This window comes from Convolutriloba macropyga, chromosome 6 (genome assembly GCF_964194025.1).
Source record: "Convolutriloba macropyga chromosome 6, txConMacr16.3, whole genome shotgun sequence".
Classification (NCBI taxonomy): Eukaryota; Metazoa; Xenacoelomorpha; order Acoela; family Convolutidae; genus Convolutriloba; species Convolutriloba macropyga.
Window position 1 is genome coordinate 74,619,630 of NC_134473.1, and position 23,257 is coordinate 74,642,886.

Below are 23,257 nucleotides of genomic sequence, written 5' to 3' on the forward strand. Positions count from 1 at the left end.
AGAGAACAAACAAACTTTAGTTATCTATTTAGACTTACCCTTTAATTTAGTACCCGACTTTGCTATTTATATTCAACGTTAGAGTTTTTTTTTGCTGATCACAAAGTGATGCCGGAGAATCTCATAGGTAATGCTTAACCGAAAAAAAATGAAAAAAAAAATAAATGGTAAAAAGATTTATGAAAAATGGATGTATGAGTCTTTGTAGTCATACTAGGCTCATAAATGATTTATTGAAAATCATACAAGGATCGTTTATGACTTCATAGTAGCCATACAAGGATCGTACTAGGAAGTACGTTATGATTTGTATGACAACGTATATGATCATTGTTTGACTACTAAGAAGTGGTGGCCGGGGCTATGGTAATTAATCAATCAAAAATGGACCAAAATGACAGTGAGGTATGAGTTTTTAAAATCTCATTGGGCCAGTAGCAAGAACAACCATTATTTAAAATGTTCATGATGAATTGACCTTAATAAATAAAATAAAAAACCACCTATCTAATTATTGACGCATTTGCAAAAGTTTAATTTAATGATCCATTTGTGGAAGGCTGAAATTTGACCTGCACTAAATTTTACTATAATTAAATCCCTGCAGATAAATAGCTTCTTAAACAAAATTTTTTCGCATGCCAATAATCGCAGAAAAAATTTTCCGAAAGTGAATTTTGGAAGACAAAAACTGCACTCTAACGGAAAATATATTTCAAGATTAAGTTAAAACAGAATTTGAGTAAATGTTTGAAAAATACTACTGCATGAAGGCATTTTTGTGAGGCCAGTTCAGAGAAAAAGGACACTAGTACACCAATTTGTATCCAAAACCTCTATTAATAACTTGACTAATTTAGAAACAGATAAGCGTTTTGCTGATGAAATCAAGACATTTGATTGAGGGACCCACAAAACGATAAAAATGAAACTTTACAGTACAAACTATGTTTTTTTCGCACATTACGGATGAAAAATCCTTTTAAACAGAAAATATTATTTTCATGAACAAAATGAAACGTTACTGCTGAGTGGATAAGTCTCATGAGCAAAACAAATTAATATTAATTACAAGAACTAGTTAATTCACATCTTAAATATTTTTTTTGCTTTAACTTGTCTTAAATTATGCTATTTTCATAAAAATGTTCTTCCTCAACCAAAAAAAGTACCGCAAGCCTAGCTCAAAAAATACCTCAAGTGTATCTCACTTGTTAGTTTCATTGCGCGACAAAAATATCCCTGAGAATGGGTACAAGTTCAAGAAGTGTAAAATACGGTTACGAATACTGGTGAAGAATTTGGGGAACCCATCAATTAATTTGCTATCCCTGTCTTCTTTGAAGTCCGGAATTTTGGAAAGCTGATAATTACTTGCTGAGATAATAACGTGTTGCGGAGATAATAAAAAGAAAGCAGATAAAGAATTCAGAATTCCAAATTTTGATTTAAATGAAATTTTTTTTCACTATATCAATTTTTTGACGACGCAGCTTGATGGAAATACAAGATAGTTGTCAAACTGTATCGGCAGTTATGTTTGGAATTTTCAGGACCATTTTATCACCGTATTTCTTCGAAATAGGGTTTTATAACCCTGTTTTTTCATACTGGGAAACCTTTTTTGACCCATGTATGATTACCAGGGAATCATTAATGATCAACTTATGATTACCAAAACCCATATATGCTTTTGTATGATAACCAAGAAATCATATATGATCTTGTATGATAAGATTGAGATCATTCAAAGAAAATACACTAATAAAACGATAAGGACTTTTGTGAGGAAACATCTAATAAACTAGTAAACAAGTTATGAGCTAAGCTCGTAAAAACAGTGTTTTTGCTTCACTCGAAAAGGTCCTTAAAAAATGCACACCTACCTGAAGCCACTATGACAATTTTCTGCTCAAGGCATGATTTAATCAAACGAAGGTAATAAATGTCATAATATACTAATAGGAGAAGTCACAAAAATTAAGGACCAATCTGGCCCTGCATTTATTTTTTATTAAGTCTTGAGGAACCAAAAAGTTTGTGAATGATCATAAATTTTATTGAAATCAACGCAAGTAGGACTGAAAAAAATAACCTCATACAAATTCATTCATCATGCAGTTATAGCGAGTCAAGATGGCGAGGCTCCAGAAGTTTTTCCCAAGTTTCCTTTAGGCGTGATTGCCTTTTATTGTAGGCACACGCTTGCAGCGTTCGGTTACTCCATATCAGAGTTTACTTACCCTCTCTTATAAACTAAGACTGCCTAAACACGGAAAACGAGCAGGAACCGAAGATGAAAAATTAACACAATATGTATATTAGATGAGCAACTTAAACTGTAACTGAAAAAAACTTGAGGTATAAAAACGTAATAAATTTATGAAATAAGCTATACTTTTATTTATTTATATAAATATACACATACACACACACACACATATATATATATATATATATATATATATGTGTGTGTGTGAGTGTGTGTGTGTGTGTGTGTGTGTGTGTGTGTGTGTTTATATGTACATATATATATATATATATATATATATATATATATATATATATATATATGTATATATATATATATATATATATATATATATATATATATAAAGCATACGGTGAGATGAAATATTTGCAATGTTCATTGTGCTCTTTAGTGATACATTTGTCACTGATTTTTATGAGAATACCTTGGTTGACCTCTTGATTCAAAATGTTTTTTATAAATTTTTTGAAAATTTTTATACCATAGAACTTTCCTTTATGAGAAATTGTCAATCTACTAATTTCGTAAAATTTTTTAGCCCATGACATTAAGGACACATAGGAGGTAGGATCTAGGATAACAGTTTTTGGTGTACCCCTGTACCCCAATCAGCTGAGAAAGAGTGATTATTTCGTAACAATATAGAGCTATAAGGCGGGAAAATACTATCTTCCGATTTCTATCTGAAAAACGTAATGATGCAAGATTTCGTCAAAAAACAGGGTTATCTTGAAGGCAATTGTAGAATTAGAACTGTGCAATAAGCCAACAGAAAATGGCGACCTTAGCAGATTCCAGCGAAAACAAACTGAAACAGTTAAGCTGTGTTTCAACCGGTTGATAACATACAATTCTGCTTCGTCTCATTGTCTGATGCAACTTGCATCTTTCACATTGAGTTGATTTTTTTCTATTGCAACACAAAAAAAAGAAAAGTCAAGAAAATTAAACAAAGTGTAAAGAAGTTCGAGTGAAATCTTTCAGCTTTAAGCCTTTTATTTTATTATGTTCATACAATAAATGTCTAGTTGAAATTTAAAACTGTCGGCCTAACTGTACGAAACTTTTTCTGGAGGATTCATCGACCTATCAAAATCAGCCATATTTTTTCAGATACTTTTTCAAGCTATGCGGGCCTTTAAAATTATTTTAAAATTTGTCATTATTTACAAACATTTTGAAATAGTTTGATTTAGTTTATAAATAATGCATCAGTTAATTTGACGAGACGCCAACATTAATCACCCCGTGGTAATTAAAACTAACTCAGCCTTAAAAACACTTTTATATAACGACTGGTTGACGAGTATACTCTGGAAAAAGTACTGTTTTATTACAACCTTTGCAGCCAATTTTATAGTTTTGGTTGTCAGGCAATGTTGAGTGGATGTTAAATTTCAAAAACACTTATTCTAAGCCATAGATAGCGTTTACCAAATAAAATTTCACTGCGAAACAATTAAGTAGAAAGAAAAAAGTAGATGCTGTTCAACTTCAAGAACATTAGTTGTAAAACTTGAAAGAATTCTTCATTCAAACAACCAGTTAGACAAGTTTAGGTAGTTTTGCCTAACGACTCCTTACAATGAAATTTAAGAAGCTAAAATATAATAGTATAATAAAATTTAGGTGACTAAAAGCTTTTTTGTTACGATTTTTTGTTATATCTTTTTGGTCAGTGCAAACGCAAGTTTTAGTCTCGAAGGCGAACCATTTAAGATCATTTGAAATAGAAGCGGTTCCAAAAACAGTTACTTTACTTTACGATAAAAAACATTCTTGAATTCATTTTTTGCTGTGACAAAGATCTAGAAAAATGCTTAAGTCACCATTCTTAATTATTTGCGCTGTGCTTTTGTTTGTCCAGTTCACAGGTAAGCTCTAATTGGTGTAAAACTCATTTTCCCAGAATTTGAATAACATGAGATAAAAAGTAAAAAAAAAAATTATATACAAAAGTTTCACCAGAACTGCTTCCTGATAAATTTTATGTATGCGTGTGTAACAATGGGAAAATATTAATTTAAAAAAGCAGGTCTCGAAGAGCGTTGTTTTGATGTGTGAACCATCTGCTTAAAATGTTTTAAACTGTTTTAAAATGTGTAAATAATGTATACTTAGTTATCCCCCGGACTATTTTTCTTGTTCTGAGCAAAAGTTTTTCACGAAATTACACAAACAAAAAGAACTATCAAGTATGAGCAGGATAGAGAGAGAACAATTATATTTTTGGTGCCTATTGACTTCAAATGAGTGGAAAAAGTCGAATTAGGATACAAATACTTATTCTAGTTTTTACTCGGAGAGTTTTTATTTTGTGTGAGTTTTATGTTTATTGTTAATGCAACTGAGCCTATTTCAACATTTTTGATGTTTTTTCTATATAAAAGAACACATTGAGGCGAAAAAAAGTGACACGACTAAGCGTTCCAAGGGAACAAAAATAAGCAAAAAAATGTTCTAATGTTTTTGATATGTTTGTACTATTGCTAATATCTGAAAAGATTTTGAACTCGAAAAGTTCTAACCTATAACTGCGCGGATTTTTTTTACAGCAATATAGTCAGAATAGACTCTTTAAAATTGATACCACCATAATTTAGTGTTCTCCATGTTTGGCAATAGTTTTTCTTCAAAAAAACTTATAAGGTTCCTGCTATTTTGGCCTTTCCTTTTTTGTCAATTTTTGCATAAGTTATAGCTCACTCGGCAGATTGCCCAGAAAAACTCATGCACTCATGCTGTGAATTAAGGACGATAACAATGGGAACTAGATTGGGGAGTATACTGATTATGAAACCATTTGAAATTTTGTGGTCCTTTCAATTATGATGGCAGTTTTGTTTCTCGAAATTGGTGCGGTTCATACACTCATCAGGGGTGGAAAATTTTGCAGGACGAATATAATGTATTGGTTCCAGAAAAGATTGTTTGAAAAGCATATGGTAAGGTTACAGATCGGAAGAAGGAAAATAGTGGCAGTTCTTTTGTTTTTGGCATTTATTTTTTCATCTGATTGTGACCCAGATCTTAGTAACATTGTAAATTAGCACGAAATCATAGTATTTCTCACTTTGTATTTTACTATGAATATATTACGATCATGTCACTTTTTTGCTGTTCAGACAAAAAATCATGGTAAAAAAGGCTCTCTGAAAACACTCTGAACAGTCCAAAATCCAATTAATTAAAATTGTATATCGTCGGCCCAGTACTTTATCTGTTTTCTTTCAGCTAAAAAATATTAGAAATACAGAATACCATTACAATCTAAAACTTTAAAAAAACATAAAAATCTTCTGCTAATTGGGGCCGAAATTTGGCAGTTTCCAGGCACTCGGTGTGTATTTACTGGTTTTGTTTTGTAATTACTAGTTAAGGCGTTTTTTCCTAATGTTAATAGGTTGCCAGCAACATTTTGAGATTGTAAGTTGTCGTCATGCTCAAAAAGTGCACCGTCCAAAATTTTTTTCATGATTTTCCTGTGAACATTATGCGAATCAAAACCAAAGATGCTAAGTCTACTTTCAGGAAAAAATTCATCTATGAAAATACACCGCACATAATGAGGCAGCAAAACACTCTTAGGATACACTGATAAAGTACTGGGCCGACAATATCCAATTGGAATACCAAGTTTCAGTACTGATATTCCACGTTACTAGGGTCCAAGTACTTCTTTGACAGATCTTGGGTGCCAATCAGAATATGGTACGAAAGAAGCAAATAGAGAAAAAAAACAGAAATACTACACAACTAATTTCAGTTATTTGTACAATATTTTCAAAAACCTCTTTCTTGGTATCATTAATAGTCATCGCTGCTTGGTTTTCATTTCAGCATTTTAACTACCTGAACAGATTTTCTTTTCAAATACGACTATTTTGATTAAAGTTAGAAGCCGGAGGACACCACTTCCTAGAATTGTTTTTGAATATTGCCTCTCTTTGGAGTGCCTATATTTAATTTTTTGTGCCCTCATTAAAGCATGATAATGAAATTGGCAGTATCAAAAAAGCGAACGTCATTTTGTTTTTTTCAGATGTAAGCTGCAGAAGGTTGAGGCTGAGACGGCCAAGAGTAGATCGTCGTGACGATGATGCATCAACGCCAATTAATGGACAAATCAGAGCTGTAAGTTCAGATATAAATATGTTTTGTTAATTGATTAGATTTTATACCAACATTTCTGTTCAGAATTTAGAGAACATAGACTATTGGGAGATATCCAAAATAATCAAAAATTCAAATACCATATTTTTTGGGTCCGAAAAACTGAGAGTGGAGAATTAAAAAAAAACTGATTTGAAGATTACGAAAAAAATATATTGCGGTTTGAAGAAAACTCCAGTTTTATTCACTTTTGGCTGTTGCTATGCGATGATTATTTTCATGTCAGGACGCTTTTTTGCTTTTAGATCTCAACGTTTTAATCGTGAGAAGATTTAAGAATTTATCAACTAGATAAGGGTGACCTCAACGAAATATTCATTTAAAAAGAGAAAGGGCAAATTAACATATACTACCGATCTCGACTATATATGTCCATACGCTAAAGAACAAATTTGTAAAAAAAACTGATGAAATATGACTAGAAATTTTATAAGGCATATCATTCTTTTCACTAGCTACTTGGCAGTGAGTGACACTAAGTTAATTTCGTGCTCAAAATCAGGAAAATGTATTTTTTTCAAGAGACTGCGTTTTGGCTGCGCGCTTTTAGTTGCTTTCAGTTGTTCCGCAAATTTTAAACTTCAAAATTTATCAGAGAACAGTTAAATGTCAATTTTGTTAAAGTCGTGCAGGGTCACGTTAGATTTTTGTTCCGGCCCCACTTGAGGGAGGAGGGACTATATATTCAAATGGGTTCTTTTTTTCAGCCAATTATCGCCGATCGTTATTTCCATCATAGACAGTTTTGACTGAAAAATACTGATTTACGTTTTTTTTATTCTCATTTTTCCGGAATTTTGCTTAAAATTTAGTCAATTTTGCTAAAACTATGTTATATTTCTTAACAATAGTGTTGTTGATTTGATTTCCAAAGACAAAAAAGTATTGTTGAATATTTTGAACGTTGGCTAAATTTTTCAAAATTCAGCCCTTTTCATCAAAAATTCTACGAAAAAGCTTTTTTGATCCATTTTGATTAAATTTGCGGAAAGTGCACAACCCAAAACCAATAACACAATATTGGTAAACTCCAAATGGGGCTATTCCTACTGCCACTTCTATTAAAAACGCTCAGGAATTAAAATTTTGCTTTTTTTGCTAACTTTTCTCGATGATTATCAAAAACGCAGAAGCGTTTATTTTTAATTTTTTACTAACAAATTATTTATATCTATAACATTCGAAACAATTAAGTGTTCTTAAACGACAACATTAAGAAAGCAAAAATTGGTACAATCTTGGACTGCTACAATCCAGATAAAATTTGGATTGTAAACAGTCGGTCTTTTATTGAAAAAATTCGATCTTTTTTATGTTACTTAAAGAAAAGAATATTTCAAATCAAAGCTATCTGGTGATAAGTTCAATTGGCATCTTAAGGAGTTCCAAATTAATATATTTCTTTTTTTACTTTATAGCTTGTTGCAGTTTTGATTTTTAAATTTATCTGTTTTCTAAATAAACAATGGTTTCTTGATCTTTGCAATACATTTTCTTAACTTGTTCAACTTTTTGCTTAATTTGAGCAACGACAGAATGGTTCCTGTTTCTACTAAATTCAAGTTTAATCTTTATTGTGGCTTTACCAGTTAGTACTTATAAGTCCCGGAGAATGGCCGGTCTCACTGGCTTTTAATGGAAGATTAGATGAGCCTATATTTTGATTTGAGTAGATAACTGATGGTTTTCAAGAGTTTGAGACAATTGTGTTAAAAGAAAGCTTTATTCAACTTCGCATTTCTTTTCTTTTTGTGTGTTTTTGTTACCTACTCTAGTTATATGGAATTAACATATGACAATTTTGGCGTCAAAAAAAGGTGCAAGTGTACAAAATGTAAGGTGTTTAAAGAATTCGATATGATTTTACTGCCTTCGACACGGGTTTTTCGCACAAAAAAAATTAATTTTTGGTTCTTGTTTATTATTGACCCTCATTTTTAAACGCTAGAAATGTTTTGAATAATTGCAAGTTTCAACGGCTTCCCTTGGACGAATAAATTAACCTATTTAATTATTTCATTTTGTATTTTGATCACGACCACACATTATTTGCATTCACATACCACAACCTAACAGATTTTGAGGGGCAGAATATGGCTTTGACAGCGTTGTCTCACAAGTTTTAATTGAATTTTGTTTGTTGTCTCTATTTGTTGTCCTTTTTGTAGTTGCAAATAAAAATGAATACAGACAGGTCATAATGCCCTCCTATATAAGCATTGGTGATAATAAAACGTTTGGTTAATTTCAGTTGTGCTGTAATGGTTTTCATGACATTGAATTATATTGTTTTTAAAAATATAACCGAATTTACTAAGTTTACTTTTTTTGTTCTTTGTCTAATTTTCGATTTATCTGACGCTATCTTGACTTTGTTATTAAGTTTATTTTTAGATGGAAGTAAAGTTTTGGATGTAATTATTGTTTCTTGTTTTTGTTGTTTGATTTTGTTGTGAGTCTTGCCTCGCTTTCTGAATAATGCCCGATCCCATCAAATGCGGTACTTTTTAATCCACTGAATTATTTGCGTTGGAGGCGACCCCATCTGTTCCCCATTTGGTAGACAATTATCCCAAAAATGTGAATGAGCGGGGCCGGAACTTTATATGCAAACGCACATTACCGCACCTCCTTGTTTGTTTCTGTCGTCAGTTCTTCTAATTAATATTATGACATTTTTATAATTCTGAATTCAAAACCAATCGCAAAGTTGTTAACATGTTTTGAAAAAACTTCTTTAACCATAAGTGTACTGGGTAGCTGGCAAAGAAATCGTCAATAAATGTATAAAATTTTACTAAATTAATAGATAGATTAATAAATTTTCCAGAAAATTCAATTTATATGACTAATTTTATATGTTCAACTCTCCTATCATCTTGTTTTTCAGGAACAACAGATGTACGAGAAGCGAGGATGTGAGTATCAAAAATTGTCAATATTTTTATTTACTGCATTCTGTAACAACTTTTTGAATTAATTCTGCTCCGACTAGTTACATTATCGGGCACACAATTATTAGATCTCATCATTAACACCTACAGGTACCAGATTTTTCATTTAAAAATCTTTGGTAGTTTTGTTTGAAATTTATATCTAAATACATTGAAAATGAGACCTTATGCTTTATCGTTTATATGCTTTATATGCATTATTTTAATGCTTTATTAATATGCTTTACTTGTTTATATGCTTTTAGTTGAACATTTTCCACGTTATCTAAGTCAGGGTTTTCTTAAGTAAGTATGCCTAATTTGGTGCTGGAAAAATTGACCAACAGTGCGTTCAGCCTAGAAGAAAAATGGGAAATTTAGCCAAAATTTATTTTTATTTATTGGTCAACAAATTCGGTGGACCAGTATCTTAAGTGTGCGATTGTACCTCCGCAATAAATCAACTAGCTCACTTTTAGTAATTTGTCTGATAAATTTTTCAATTTTTAGTTGACGGCTAAACGTCGGCCAATACGGCGTCCACCCTGTAAACGCTTCTATTTTTCCACTCATGTATGTGATTAACTTTTTTAACCCTTAACCAGCTGCTTTTTAGACACTATTTCGACACTAAGCGGTACTGTTTCGGGATTATACTGAAGAAAGTGTATAGCATCAAGGGTGTAGAAATTTTGTTATACCTTTGAGATTTGTTTCTTGTGGCCCTAAAAACAAAATTAAAAATCAAGTCGTTAAATCTCAATAATTTCATTAGTTTTTACAAGAAAAGAGTAAGTTAAGAGAAATCTTTTTATAAGCAAAATTAATTCAAGCAATCCTGCCAAGCGATCCTGCACATATTTTCTTAGAATTAAATAAACAGTTTTAAGAAGCTACCATTAACTATGCACCATCAAAAAATTATTTCATCTGGCATGATAAACCAAACTTATCTTCCAAAGTTTTTAAAATGAAAAAATTACTGATATGACTCGAAATTTACCACGGACTAAAAATGGAAAATAATCATTAAAACTGGAAATAAGAAGAAAACGACGGACTAGAACTGTGTTTGAAAATATCCTGTAAAATACGTTTCGAGCTTAGAAAATTGCATGTTTGCCCAACTATAATTGTTTTCGACTAAAAGACCACATATCCTAATCCAAGCTATATGAAGATATAACATCTTAAATGGGGTTATGAGAAAAACGGAATTTCGTCAGCGTAACTTCGACAATTCTTTTGATCCTTCGGTGATACCAGCTTTGGCATTGAAAGATGTTCTTTTGTTCTTTGTCCTTAACCTAAAATGCTACCTGGCACTTGCTTTCACCAATCCTATTTTCCTCTGTATTAAGAAAGGATTTGTCACTACCGAAAAAGAGGAAAAACAATTCGCAGAACATCACATCTGTTCACCTAAATTGTGCACTAACAGAAGTGCTTGGGAAAAATTCCTAACCCAAATTATTTACTTTATAAACAGGAACAATTTATCTACAAATATTCTGGTTTTGACCTCGTTAACACACACACACACACACACACACACACACACACACACACACACACACACACACACAAGATTCATTAATATGCGCAACAGGAAATATTTGTTGACATATTGATAAACACGAGTAACTATCAGCCGCACTTATAGATATCATCGCAAAGCTGTTGAAGCTAAGGTGCATAAGATTTTGTACGCAAAATCAAAAATATTCGCCTGTGACCAAAAGAGTTCAAATTATCCAAAAAATCGCACTAAAGACTTTACAAATTTGAAGTAAACAACATTGAATTTGGCTGCATTGGATTGTACCGAGTTTTTCCTCAGGAAACGGGTTTTCGCGTTCTATTCTCCACCTCATTCATCTTATATGGCTCTGTAATTTGTCCAATATGCTTGATAACTTTTTTCGAAAAAGTAAAAGCTTCCGGCGGAAAACAAAAAAAATCTAGAAAAATGGCTTGAAATTTCAGTTTTGAACGAAACAACCTAAATTTATACTCAAATAAAGAGTGATTATTTATTGATTTCCAACGAATCAAAAATAAGTCCATTAAAGATGCAGCTACAAAACTAAAGGACGAATTATACTATGATAAAATTCTGTGAAGTATTTAGGTTTCCTCTTCGAAAAGAATTTCATTCCCAGGTTGAAGTGAAGAACGTCCTAAAAAAATTTACCACTGGCATAAAAGAGGTTTACTCTATAAAAAATGTTCTTCATTTGATACAAAAATAAAGTTGACAACAGCACTGGTGCACAGTCGCGGTCATTTTATTACTTTGCTTATATGTACAGTTTTACTTTCCTTAATGTTTTCGCTGGGCGTTAAGGTCATGTTTAAACCCGACAAATTGTGTTTCATCCTAAGACTTGAACCAACTTAGGGAACAAATCAGAGACTTGAACTTACTGACAAATCAAATACCAACAATAAATGATTTTTTAAAAGCAGAATATCACAAAAATTCTTTTTAGAACGTTAACCATAATTACATGAATCGTTTATTTGCTAGAGCTACCAGTTACTGGAATGTCTTTGCAATATTTTACGTGAAAAAAGTACCAGGTATTAGGACAAAAATTTTTATTTTCATTTTGGACGTCATCTTGAGACCGTAGATTCTTTAAAATCTTTTCTATTTAAATTGCTCACTTCTCTGCTGTAAGTTGTTCTCCCATGCTACGGTATTTTACATCCGACAGCGTAATTCAATTGATTTCTTATATTTCTATCTTTGCAAAAATTTCAAAATTCACACGACCTCCTTATCTATTCACATATTGCAGCCTTGACTGAAAGAGCATCAAAATACCTCAAACTCAATCTTCCATCTCGAAAGAACTTGCAAGATAACCATTTATTTGGTAAACTCTTGTCCTCTCACCAGCTTGCAAATCTTGCAGCAATAGTCTTACAAGTCTAACTAGATCTTCTGGGCTCAGTTGTTGCAAATGCGCAAGATCACTTCCAAGGCTGAATTGGTAAATTTGAGAAAAATACAAGACGCCTGTGAGCAATCATTACCATATAAGAGAAATGATAATAATTTCCTTTATGTATTATGTTAGAGAATCCGATAAATTCGGTATTAAGATTTTAGTATAGCGCTTTGCCAATGCTTTAGTCAACAATTTTGCTTTTGTATCAACTGATGAACATGTTTTTAGAGAGTGCCCGGTAAAAATTTTTTTAATTCAAAATTGAAAGCTCATTTTTTAATCAAAGAGGACACCTAAGTACTGCACTGATTTTGCGATGATATCTATCAGTGTGGTTGATAGTTACTCGGTGGTCTCAAAATGTCAATAAATAACTCCTGGAGCGCATATTAATGCATCCTGTATGTATTACGAGTGCAAAACCAGGTTATTTGCAAAAACAAATTATTTCTATTTAAAGAGTTCATGTTCTTCAGTTGATACAAAAACAAAATTGACTAAAGCATTGGCAAATCGTTATACTAAAAACTTCAAAATTGAAGCTCGTTATTTTAATCAAAGAGGACACCTAAGTACTGCACTGATTTTGCGATGATATCTATCAGTGTGGTTGATAGTTACTCGGTGGTCTCAAAATGTCAATAAATAACTCCTGGAGCGCATATTAATGCATCCTGTATGTATTACGAGTGCAAAACCAGGTTATTTGCAAAAACAAATTATTTCTATTTAAAATGTTCATGTTCTTCAGTTCATACAAAAACAAAATTGACTGAAGCATTGGCAAAAGGTTATACTAAAAACTTAATCCCGAATTCATTGGATTCTCTAACATAATACATAAAGGAAATTTTTATCAATACTCTTATATGGTAATGATTGCTCAAAGACGACTTGTATTTTTCTTAAATTTACAAATTCGCCGTGACAATGGTCTGTAATGTCTTCAAAAATTAGAGTACAACAAACCTATAATGATGCGGGAGTAGTAAAAGAACTGACTAGAGGAACAACGGGGGGGAGGACGGACACTTTTTGCGACGCAATTTTTTTTTACATGTGGAATAGGTCAATGACCTAAAAAGTCCCCCCCCCCCCCGTTGTTCCTCTAGTCAGTTCTTTTTACTACTTGTAGGGAAACTTGTGGATCAGCGGGGGAACTTGTGGAAAAATTTGTCCAGCTAGTTTATAAAGACAGGTGAAAAAATGAAAAAAATCAGCCGCCCATCAAGTTGTCATCACCTAATAAGGGGGCGAAAGGTTGACTTCATCATATAACGGGAGAAAGTAGATATAATTTAAATGTTGTTTTAGTTGCAGATCTTTTTGACAAGGTTAAGGAACCACTAATCGACAAAGTCGTCAGTTATGGTAAGTTTGAAACTATCAATTTACACCAGTCATGAACAATTTCAAGTGCACCCCAGTGATTCTGGAATTTTTATCGTGTAAGATCTGATAAGATGCTGACTAAAAATTTTTATCGTGTAAGATCTAATCATATCTTACACAATAAAAAATCCTCTTATCAGAACTTACACAATAAAAATTCTGTTGAGAAGAATTTTTATCGTGTAAGATCTGATAAGACATCTTATAAGATAAAAATTCCTCTTATCAGAATTTTTATCGTGTAAGATCTGATAAGACATCTTATAAGATAAACATTCTTCTTATCAGAATTTTTATCGTGTAAGATCTGATAAGACATCTTTTAAGATAAACATTCCCTTACCAGAACTTTTATCGTGTAAGATCTGATAAGACGGAATTTTTATCGTGTGAGATCTGATATGACAGGTTTTAATTTTTCAAAATAATTGTATAACGTAGTCAAGGTCCTATGAAAGTAAAAAAGAATCGGTCAGCTAACCAATTACGAAACAAAAAAATGCTTGTTGATTCTGTTTTGGCGGCAGTTTTAGTGTGAGTCTTAACTGGGTACTATGGCTAAACTTAGCAGTCCAAGATGGTTTTGATCTTTGAAAAACCAATTTCATTCTAGTTTGATAATCATCGCTTCGGAGAAAGCCCCTGCCACTCAAATAACCTTTTTTACAATATCTTATAAGTCTTACAAAACAGTAAAAAAATTTTCTCTTGGTTGCTCTGACACTTAAGTGTTGCATGCTGTAGCTTTTGGCTACTGCTTGAGAGCAACTCTTAATTGTCTTCAATATGAAGAATATACAATACTTCAGGAATTTATATAAGAGGAAATTTTTATCGTGTAAGATCTTATAAGAGGAATTTTTATTGTGTAAGATCTTATAAGAGGAATTTTTATCGTGTAAGATCTTATAAGAGGAATTTTCATCGTGTAAGATCTTATAAGAGGAATTTTTATCGTGTAAGATCTTATAAGAGGAATTTTTATCGTGTAAGGTCTTATAAGAGGAATTTTCATCGTGTAAGATCTTATAAGAGGAATTTTTATCGTGTAAGATCTTATAGGAGGAATTTTTATCGTGTAAGATCTTATAAGAAGAATTTTTATCGTATAAGATCTGATAAACGTCTTATCAGATCTGATAAGAAGATGCATCCCCTTACAGGCTATCGGCAAGATGGTTTTGTCAGAAATTTGTCAGATCTTACACGATAAAAATTCCAGAATCACTGGGGCAAAAGCAAAATCGTGCGAAATGATATGTCCTCCTCTTTCACCCCCAAATAGTTATTTCACCCGCTGCGAGATAGATTTGCACTCTTCATGAGAAGTCAGAGAGCAAAACTTGAAAAAAGTGACTCTTTTCTTTATAATCTGATGAAAAACAGACCGTTGCCTCCCCTGTTAGAAATTTCTTGAAACAAACATATATATATATATATATATATATATATATATATATATATATATGGATAAAAAAAGTTACTCTTGTCTTTCCTCTGACTATAATATGGTATAATTTTCCAATTAATTACGTCCCGCTATCATTTATAACCGAATGATTTCTTCACCACCCTTACGTGGTAAAAAACACTTCGTGAAAAACTTTGCTTGAGCGTGTCACTATTTTTCACGACCACGTTTGAAGACCAGGGCTATAAGCGTGTTGGACAATTTTGACAAGAAAAAAATTTAGTTGAAATTTTTCAAGTTCGGATATGGCCGTCACCAATTTCCAGGATGTTTGTTTTAGACCAAGCCAGGGAAGCATCGACAAGATTTTGTCACTCTTGTCAACAACCTTGCCCTAATTTTCCACACCGTCGTTGTTACCCGTGGTTACTAACCAAAATAGTCAACAAATTCTCAATTAGACTGAAATCAAAAAAGTCTAACTGGTGCTACATATGGAATAAAAACAAAATTAGCCATTTCGCAACTTAAAACATCACTGCTCACGAGAACAATTAAGTCTATGAATTGGATTGCAAGTAAATTCTAAAGAAATTTGAGCAAAATATGTTTAGGCTAACTGAATGCTGAAAATCGCGGATATGGGTTAGTGTTTCAAGTTTTTCCGTGAATACGAGTTGCAATCTTTTTTTCTGTTATATATGTCCACGACTTGCGCAACCATTTTTCATTGTGAAAGAAAAGAACGTTGCACATAAATCTCATATTACTATTTGTGATGGTTCTGGTTTTTTATGGACACAGTGGCAGACTTCCTCATATTTCACTTCAGGCCGTAATTTTGTTCACAATGAAAAAGTATTCGTTAATATTGTTTAAATATGTAGAAAAGAATAAAACATAAATATTGTCATTTGTTTTGGAGAATCACGTAACCATTGTCCAAAGTTTGAGCATCACTTCCACGTTAGCTACTTGAGACCCAATTGAAGGCATTATCTGTTTTTCTGAGTCACGATATGGGTAATTCCAAGATTGTTAAGGTCTTCTTAATTCACAATTAGTATTGAGAACGACATCTATCAATAATGTACTTGTTATTATCTATCGAGTTAGTAACCCTTGACAACAGGGAAGTGATGATAAGTTTGACAAGGATGCGGACCAGAGCGACAAAATTCTGTCACAAATTTCTATGCGCGCTTATAGACCTAAAAATAAAACAAAGAATTGAAAAAGAGTGAAAGTTTTGAGTATTTTTACTCAAGCAAATTGCACTTTTGCGACGTTTTGATGGAAACAGAGATACGGTATTTGTGTACAAGTGTAATTTGATACAATTGCTTTGGGAGAGTTAGTCTGATCAGAAAAAAAATCCTTTTTAAGATAACTGCGGCACGATATAAAATTTAAATACAAAATTGTTCACCACTGGAGTAGATTAGCTCAAAAAACAATGCCATAGATCCGATGATCTTATCTAAAACATTTCATTGATATAAATTAAACTCTAGTTTTTTTTCAATGTCAACTACTGTGTTCGTTTCACTCAAAGTCAAAAATACACTATGGTACCAAACAGCTACGTACACCTGAAGTTTTTTTAAAAAGCAATACAAACATTAAATAATATAATATTTTGAGTTGCAATTTGTTCTCTAAATACTCGTCATTACACCCTTATCTTTTTTAACGTCTAGTAGATGGTTTGTATAGTTTTCATACAGTTTTCACACGAGGTCTGCGTCCATTTCATTCCAAAATTCATACACTTTTTCTTCTAAATTTTCCCAAAAACTGTATGTTTTTGTAATCGGTGCTTCAACTTCAACCGTAAATTTTCAATAGAATTCAGATCTGGACTGTATGCTGGCTATTTCAAAACCTTCCACTCGTTTTCTTGTAAAAAATTGACGTTAATCTTGGATTTATGCACAGGAGCACTATCTTTTTGAATAATAACGTGCACAAATGCTTTTCTTCTTCGTAATTTTTCAAAATTCTCAAATAACTGACCACGTTCAGCTTGTTTGGACAATTAACCAGCATTTGCCGTCCATTTGATTGTATTGCACCCCAAAACATTAGTGATTGTTTGTCTAAACTCAAATTTTTTGTGTTTTTTTTCAAGAAATTTTGTTCCATTTCTTCGAAAAACTCTAGCAATTCAGTCGCTGGAGATGCGCACCCTTGTTTCATCAGTAAAAACAACATTCTGCCAGGAAGAGAAAGGCTTGAGCATATTGAAACGCCAATTTGAACGGTAACACTTCCTTTTCTTCTTCAAACTGACTTTTTTTGCATTACTTCATAAAAGAACACCATATTTTTTTGAGAATTCGTCGCACTGTACATCTGGCAATTGTAGCGTAGCAAGAGAAAACGTTATGAGCCACTCTAATACGCTCGAGTGAGTTTTTGGGATCTTTCAATACATCGGTAACTACTTTTTTTTTATTTGTTTGACAAATTTGGGGGTCTTCCGCCTGATCTTTGGGCCTCGAAACTGTTATTATTCAAGTAAAGTTTTTATGCATACTGTGCACTGGATCTTGATTTCAAGTTGAGTTGTTTTTGTATTTTCGTTCATAAAAATCTGAAACCTCGTAGCGTTGCAACTTGGTAAACTGTGAAAGAACAAAGCGGTTTAACCATCTTTTCTGTTTAAGCGGAGAAAGTGAGAATGAAATTTCTCTTAAAATTCCCAAAATTCACACTTTTTTTACACCTTAGCGCAAATCATGCTTATGAAGCACGAATCATGCTTTAAAAGCAGAAATCATGCAGTTCGTAGCTTTTTGGTACCATAGTGTATGCAAAAATTACCACTCGCAAAAGGCGACATGACACTGCAAAATAAGCCAGTTTCCTCGCCAAAAAAGGGGGGTCAAAGCAGTTTAAATCCACTAACCAACAAATTCTGATAAATTTGCTTCTCGGATAACCATAAAATAGACATGAAATTGATCAAGCTAAAGACAGTAAAAAATAATCTCGTAAACTTTTACAATTTTTTGCTGCCATCGCTGAGCCATGTTTCATTGGCAAAACGATTTGATTAAAGTGGCTTACCATAAATTTTTAAGTAGCAAAAAAGGGAAGTCAAAAGAATTTGAATCTTGTGGTCTGTTTTGCTCCTAATAAACTCTTTTCAAGTTGTTTGTCTTCATGTCTTTCTATACATTCTTGTAATAAAACTGATGTTGCTTGCTTCTAAATTTATACTTTGAATCGAATTTGAGTCGACAGGACAGCATTTAGACTGTCAATTTAGGCTGATCATCGAAAAAAGTTTATTCACTTTCCTCGTGCCTGCGAAAAGAAGCGACAAGAAAAATGCGGAGGAAGTGAACACAGAAACATGATTACATACTGTTATACAAACTTAGTATACTTCCTAAAGCAGATTCACATTTCTTTAGAAAAAAAACAATAATCAAGACCATATATTTATTATAGATGAAGCCCACTTTTACCGTGTTTGTTTTTTCTCTCCAAGGATTTGGGCAAGTCAATGGATTTGGGCAAGTCTCCGATTTAGTCTACATGTTATATGACTTCTTAGATTGATTGCACCCTGAAAGAGGGGTGATCGAAATGAGCGTCATGTCAATAAGCTGAACTGTCAATGTTGATAGGCAGAAATATCTGACCATGCTAAAGTTGCCATTATTATTTCAGCTTAAAATTTTCAAAGATTCGATAAATCTTCGACAACCTTTTGAGGTCAAGTGTCTTTCATTATAGAAGAGTTTGTAATAAGAGGAATCAAGTTTGGGAATGGACATAAAATCTAGAACCTTGCTTGATCTTTTCCATATTCTATCTTAGGAATCATGTATGATCTCAAAGATGCTATTACATAAACCATACTAGATCTTGGAGATCGTATTTCAGAAACCATTCGTGATTTTGGAGATCGTTTCTTAAAAACCAAATATGACCTTTGAAATGGCACCTTAGAAATCATGTATGAAAAAGACCTTGGATATGGTATCTCAGAATATTTATGTACAGACTATTAACTATTTATAAACTAATGGATCATTTGTTTATTTTTAGGTACAGATGTGAGTGAGAACTTAATGAACAAAGTAGTGGATCAAATTGGCAATGAAGGTCTGATATTCTTTTAATGCTACAATGCTATATATGTATACACACACATATATATATATATATATATATATATATATATATATATATATATATATATATGAGTAGTAGTGAAAATGCCTGGTTTGTAACGGGGGGGGACCTGTCCCCCCCGTTACAATTCAGGCATGGCCTTTTTTAGGTATCCTTTTCGAAAACTTGTAAAATTTCTCGAAAATTTTGTTTCTCGAGGTTGGGAAAGACTTGTAATTTTTTTGAGAGTTTGGTATTGTGAGAGTGGTGGAACTTGTAAAAATTTTGGAAAAAAATTTTGCTGGGGTGAATGAGTGAAACTTGTAAAATTTTTCGAAAATTTTTCGAAAATTTTATTTTTCGTGGTTGACAAGACTTGTAATTTTTTTGTAAAATTGGTGTTGTGAGAGTGTTGGGACTTGTAAAATTTTTGGAAAAAAGTTGGTGTGGTGAATGAGTGAAACTTGTAAAATTTTTCGAAAATTTTGAATTTTTTTTTTAAAATTCTGAATCCTTTTTCTAGTCTAATGAGACTAATGAAGGACTGAAAAGCGAAATTGACTAACCTGATGGAATACTGAGGTGAGGGAAGAAAGAAGATAGTTTAAAATTGATAAGTTTCTGTTCCAATGTAAGAAATTTAATAGTTTTGCGAGTCTGAGACCGCACAAGTGGTATTAATTTTATGGGTTTTATTGCCCATATGTTTGAATTAACAAGCAAGTGTGAAGTAATGAAATTGGAAGTTTGTTGAATTTCAAGCCTGGAGAAAAGTTTTATGTAGAGTTTCGAACTGAAAATAGCGCATGAGAATGAATAGGGGACAAAATATCGTGAAAATTGACTGAAAAATAGAAGAAATTGGGGTTTAAAATTTGTCTGAAAATTGGTTAAAAAAGTGATTTTATCGCTTCATTACTGTGTCGGGAAATGCTTGATATGGGGGTCAATTGAATTTTGGAGAAAGTGCGGGTTGAAAATAGTTTGAATGGAGCGCTTAAGGTGTATTTTTGAAGCCATTTTGCGTCAAAAACAGACAAAATTTTGAAAAAAAAGTGCAAAAATTGGTGTTTTTTGGTAGTAAAAAGTTTAAAAAAAATTGTTTTTCGCCGCCAATAAGCATTTTTATACAATTTAAAAACTGTTAAAATATGGTACGAGAAATACTGTCAAGGAATCGGGTTTTTATTAAATATTATTTAGTGGTAACTTGTAACTAGATTTTTTGTATTTTTTGATGAAAAAAGGCCAAAAATGTGCAGAAATTGTTAATTTTTGAGGTAAGAATGTAGAATGAAATGTTCTATGCTAGTTATAAGGGAGTGGACAACAAAGTTTTATAAGGTGAAAGTTTGCTCGAACAATTAATAAAGAGTAATTGGGTGTTGTTTGCATGTTACTTTTTGTTAAATTTTTGTTTTTTTTGGCATTTTTTGACAAAAAAGTGAAAAAATCGATGTTTCTTGGGCGATCAATGTAGAATAAATTAATGGTTCTTAGTTGAAACGCAATTTGCAATGAAAGTTTGTCATTTAATAGCTTGGTGAAACAAATGATAGTGATTAATTGGGTGCTGAATATATGTTTTTTTGTTACTTTTTATGTTTTTTAGTTAAAACTATCACTATTTTGCGAACCAAATGTTATGAAAGAACAGTCGGCTAAAATAGCTGACGTCCAATTGTACAGTTCTCAGTGTGCAAGGTCATTTTAATTATTTGCGCTGAAATTGTGAATAAAAAAGTTTGAGAGATTAAGAACAAAAAGGACATGATTTGGGCAATTTTGCCGGCGATTAACACATTTATGTATCTACGAAGACTTCTTTTAAGTGTTCATGTATGACTTCACAACATGGTAGACAAAACTTGGGTGTGGCAACCATAAAACTAGGCTGAGTTTGTGTTTGAGTTCTATTTTTGGCTTATCTGTGCAATCGACCTTGTAAAGCCAAAGTGAGGAAAAGTGGTCTTATATAGTTTTATTGGTAGTTCATTTTCTTTAGGATTCCATTGAAAGCAAGCCGTGTTTCCTAAATTTCTCTTACTGAGTGTTGATACCATTAAAAGCGTATTTCTTGTCCACAACGGAAACAAAGTTATGACTGAAAAATTTTCCTTTCACGATAATAGTGACTTTTACCACGAAATTTCGTGCTCTAGCAAACGACTTGTTGTTGCTTCAGTGAAAACATACGAAACAACGGGAACATATATTACTCTACGACTCTTCAAAAAAGACTCCGAGGAATTTCGTTTTAACCAAAGAATAACTCTGTCAGCTGCTGAATTCGATCTTCTCGGCCAGAAAATAAAAACCATTCAAGATCTATCGTCTCCAGGAACCGCAAAGAAAAATAAACGAAGGCAGCGAACTGGTTGTGAAAGTGATCTCGAAGAACGAGCCCAGTACGAAGGTGGAAGAGCAAAAAAATCACGATAAAAAATTGCACATAAAGCAAGTGAAAGTGACAAAGAAAATTAATTAGCAAAATGGTGGAGGCAATGGTTGAGCGCACGCCGGAATATTTTCGTCAGTTTGCCAAACAATATCGCTACTTTATATGTCAAAGCGAGCCTATATTTGACCATACAGTAACAAAGAACTTTGCCTACAGCTTGCATTTGAATGACGATTATTGTAAAGTACCTGGATTTCATTATCATGTTATTGCCTCCAATGATCAACCTCCTGATTCTTTCAAGTCTTCAGCATCCAAACCATTCATTATACCCTGTCTCTTCACCTGTTTCAAACTACTTATTAAAACTAATTTGACAAATACAGTTTTTCGTGGAGAAATAATGAAGAAAATTGACGAAGCGGTGAACTACAACGAGCAACACCAATTGAACTTTGCAAACTCTAAGCGAAAACTACCTAACGTTGATTGTGTTTTTACTAATAATGTTCAAACTCAAACTGACTTTTTGCCTAATTGTACGATTGATAGATTCTATAGTATTTATAATGGTGGTCTATACGGTGAGCTTTCCAAAATACTTGATATATTAAATAGTGGCTATGGTTGTTTGCATGTTGACAATAGTTTCATTTTGATAAATTTTATTATGGAATCGAAATCTTCTAATTAATACTTGTGTTCTCTGTTGTCTTTGAGGAAAGTATTGAGCAAAAAAACGTTAATTAAAAAATGTTAGAGCATATGATTAGCAAAGCGTAGCAAATCATTATCGTTCATATTCAACAATAAAGGATATTCGTAACCAAACATCACATGCGCAATATAAATGCAAAAAAGTCCACAGAGTTTTGAGTTTTGATTCTGAACTGGCTTAAGTTTGAGTACTTGGGTTACTTCATTGTAAAACTGTACCAGACGGGAATACAATATTTGGTAGTTTTGTATCGGGATTCCAAGCGGGTCAGCCAAATAAACTTTGTTTTCGCGGAACAAAATAACCATCCAATGACTTCCTTCATATTGCGCTGGTGAAGCATTAACTATAATAAAGCCTTCTCTTGTTAGTTTTGGGAAATTGTCCGCTGCAAAAACTCCGTAAAAACAATATTTTAAATGAATACATTTTCCCAACAAATAGCGTATTTCATCACTATCCATCGGTGGGGTAGGTGATAATTGAGTTTTTTGTCACCTTTCGTTCCGAATTAACGTAAAACGTTGAACTTCTTTCGCCCAGAAATAAAATCTCTACGTTGGCTGCCAATGCTCCGTCAAATGTAAGTTGAACCGAAATTGAGCAATTTGTAAGTTCTGGATGAATGAAATCATGAGACGCCTCTTGCGTTGAAGTTAAATCAAAAGCTAGAATAAAATGATTGGGATAATTGTCCAGAGTTATTCCATGCCCACCTTTGTCAAGAAAATCCAAGACTTCCAGAGTATTGAAGTAAATGCGGTGGTTAAAAGTTGTTGAGACCGGAGTTCCAACAATAGGTTGACCATTTCTATAAACAACAATTTGGCTCAAATTGAATTTCTGGTAGTGAAAAGGATTAGTGCGATTAG

The 23,257-nt window shown here is 32.6% G+C and overlaps 2 protein-coding genes across 3 annotated transcripts in view; one reads left to right on the plus strand and one right to left on the minus strand.

Moving 5' to 3' along the window:
- The window catches only part of LOC142340621 (cyclin-dependent kinase 2-associated protein 1-like), a 575,438-nt gene that overhangs the window by 228,207 nt on the left and 323,974 nt on the right, over positions 1–23,257 (minus strand). The gene's annotated exons all lie outside the window — the stretch shown is intronic.
- LOC142341414 (uncharacterized) lies at positions 4,009–19,274 on the plus strand. The gene is made up of 5 exons (XM_075392341.1): positions 4,009–4,146; positions 6,315–6,406; positions 9,336–9,363; positions 13,650–13,706; positions 19,201–19,274. The coding sequence occupies exons 1-5, from the start codon at positions 4,089–4,091 to the stop codon at positions 19,272–19,274; spliced, it is 309 nt and encodes a 102-aa protein (XP_075248456.1). The 5' UTR covers positions 4,009–4,088.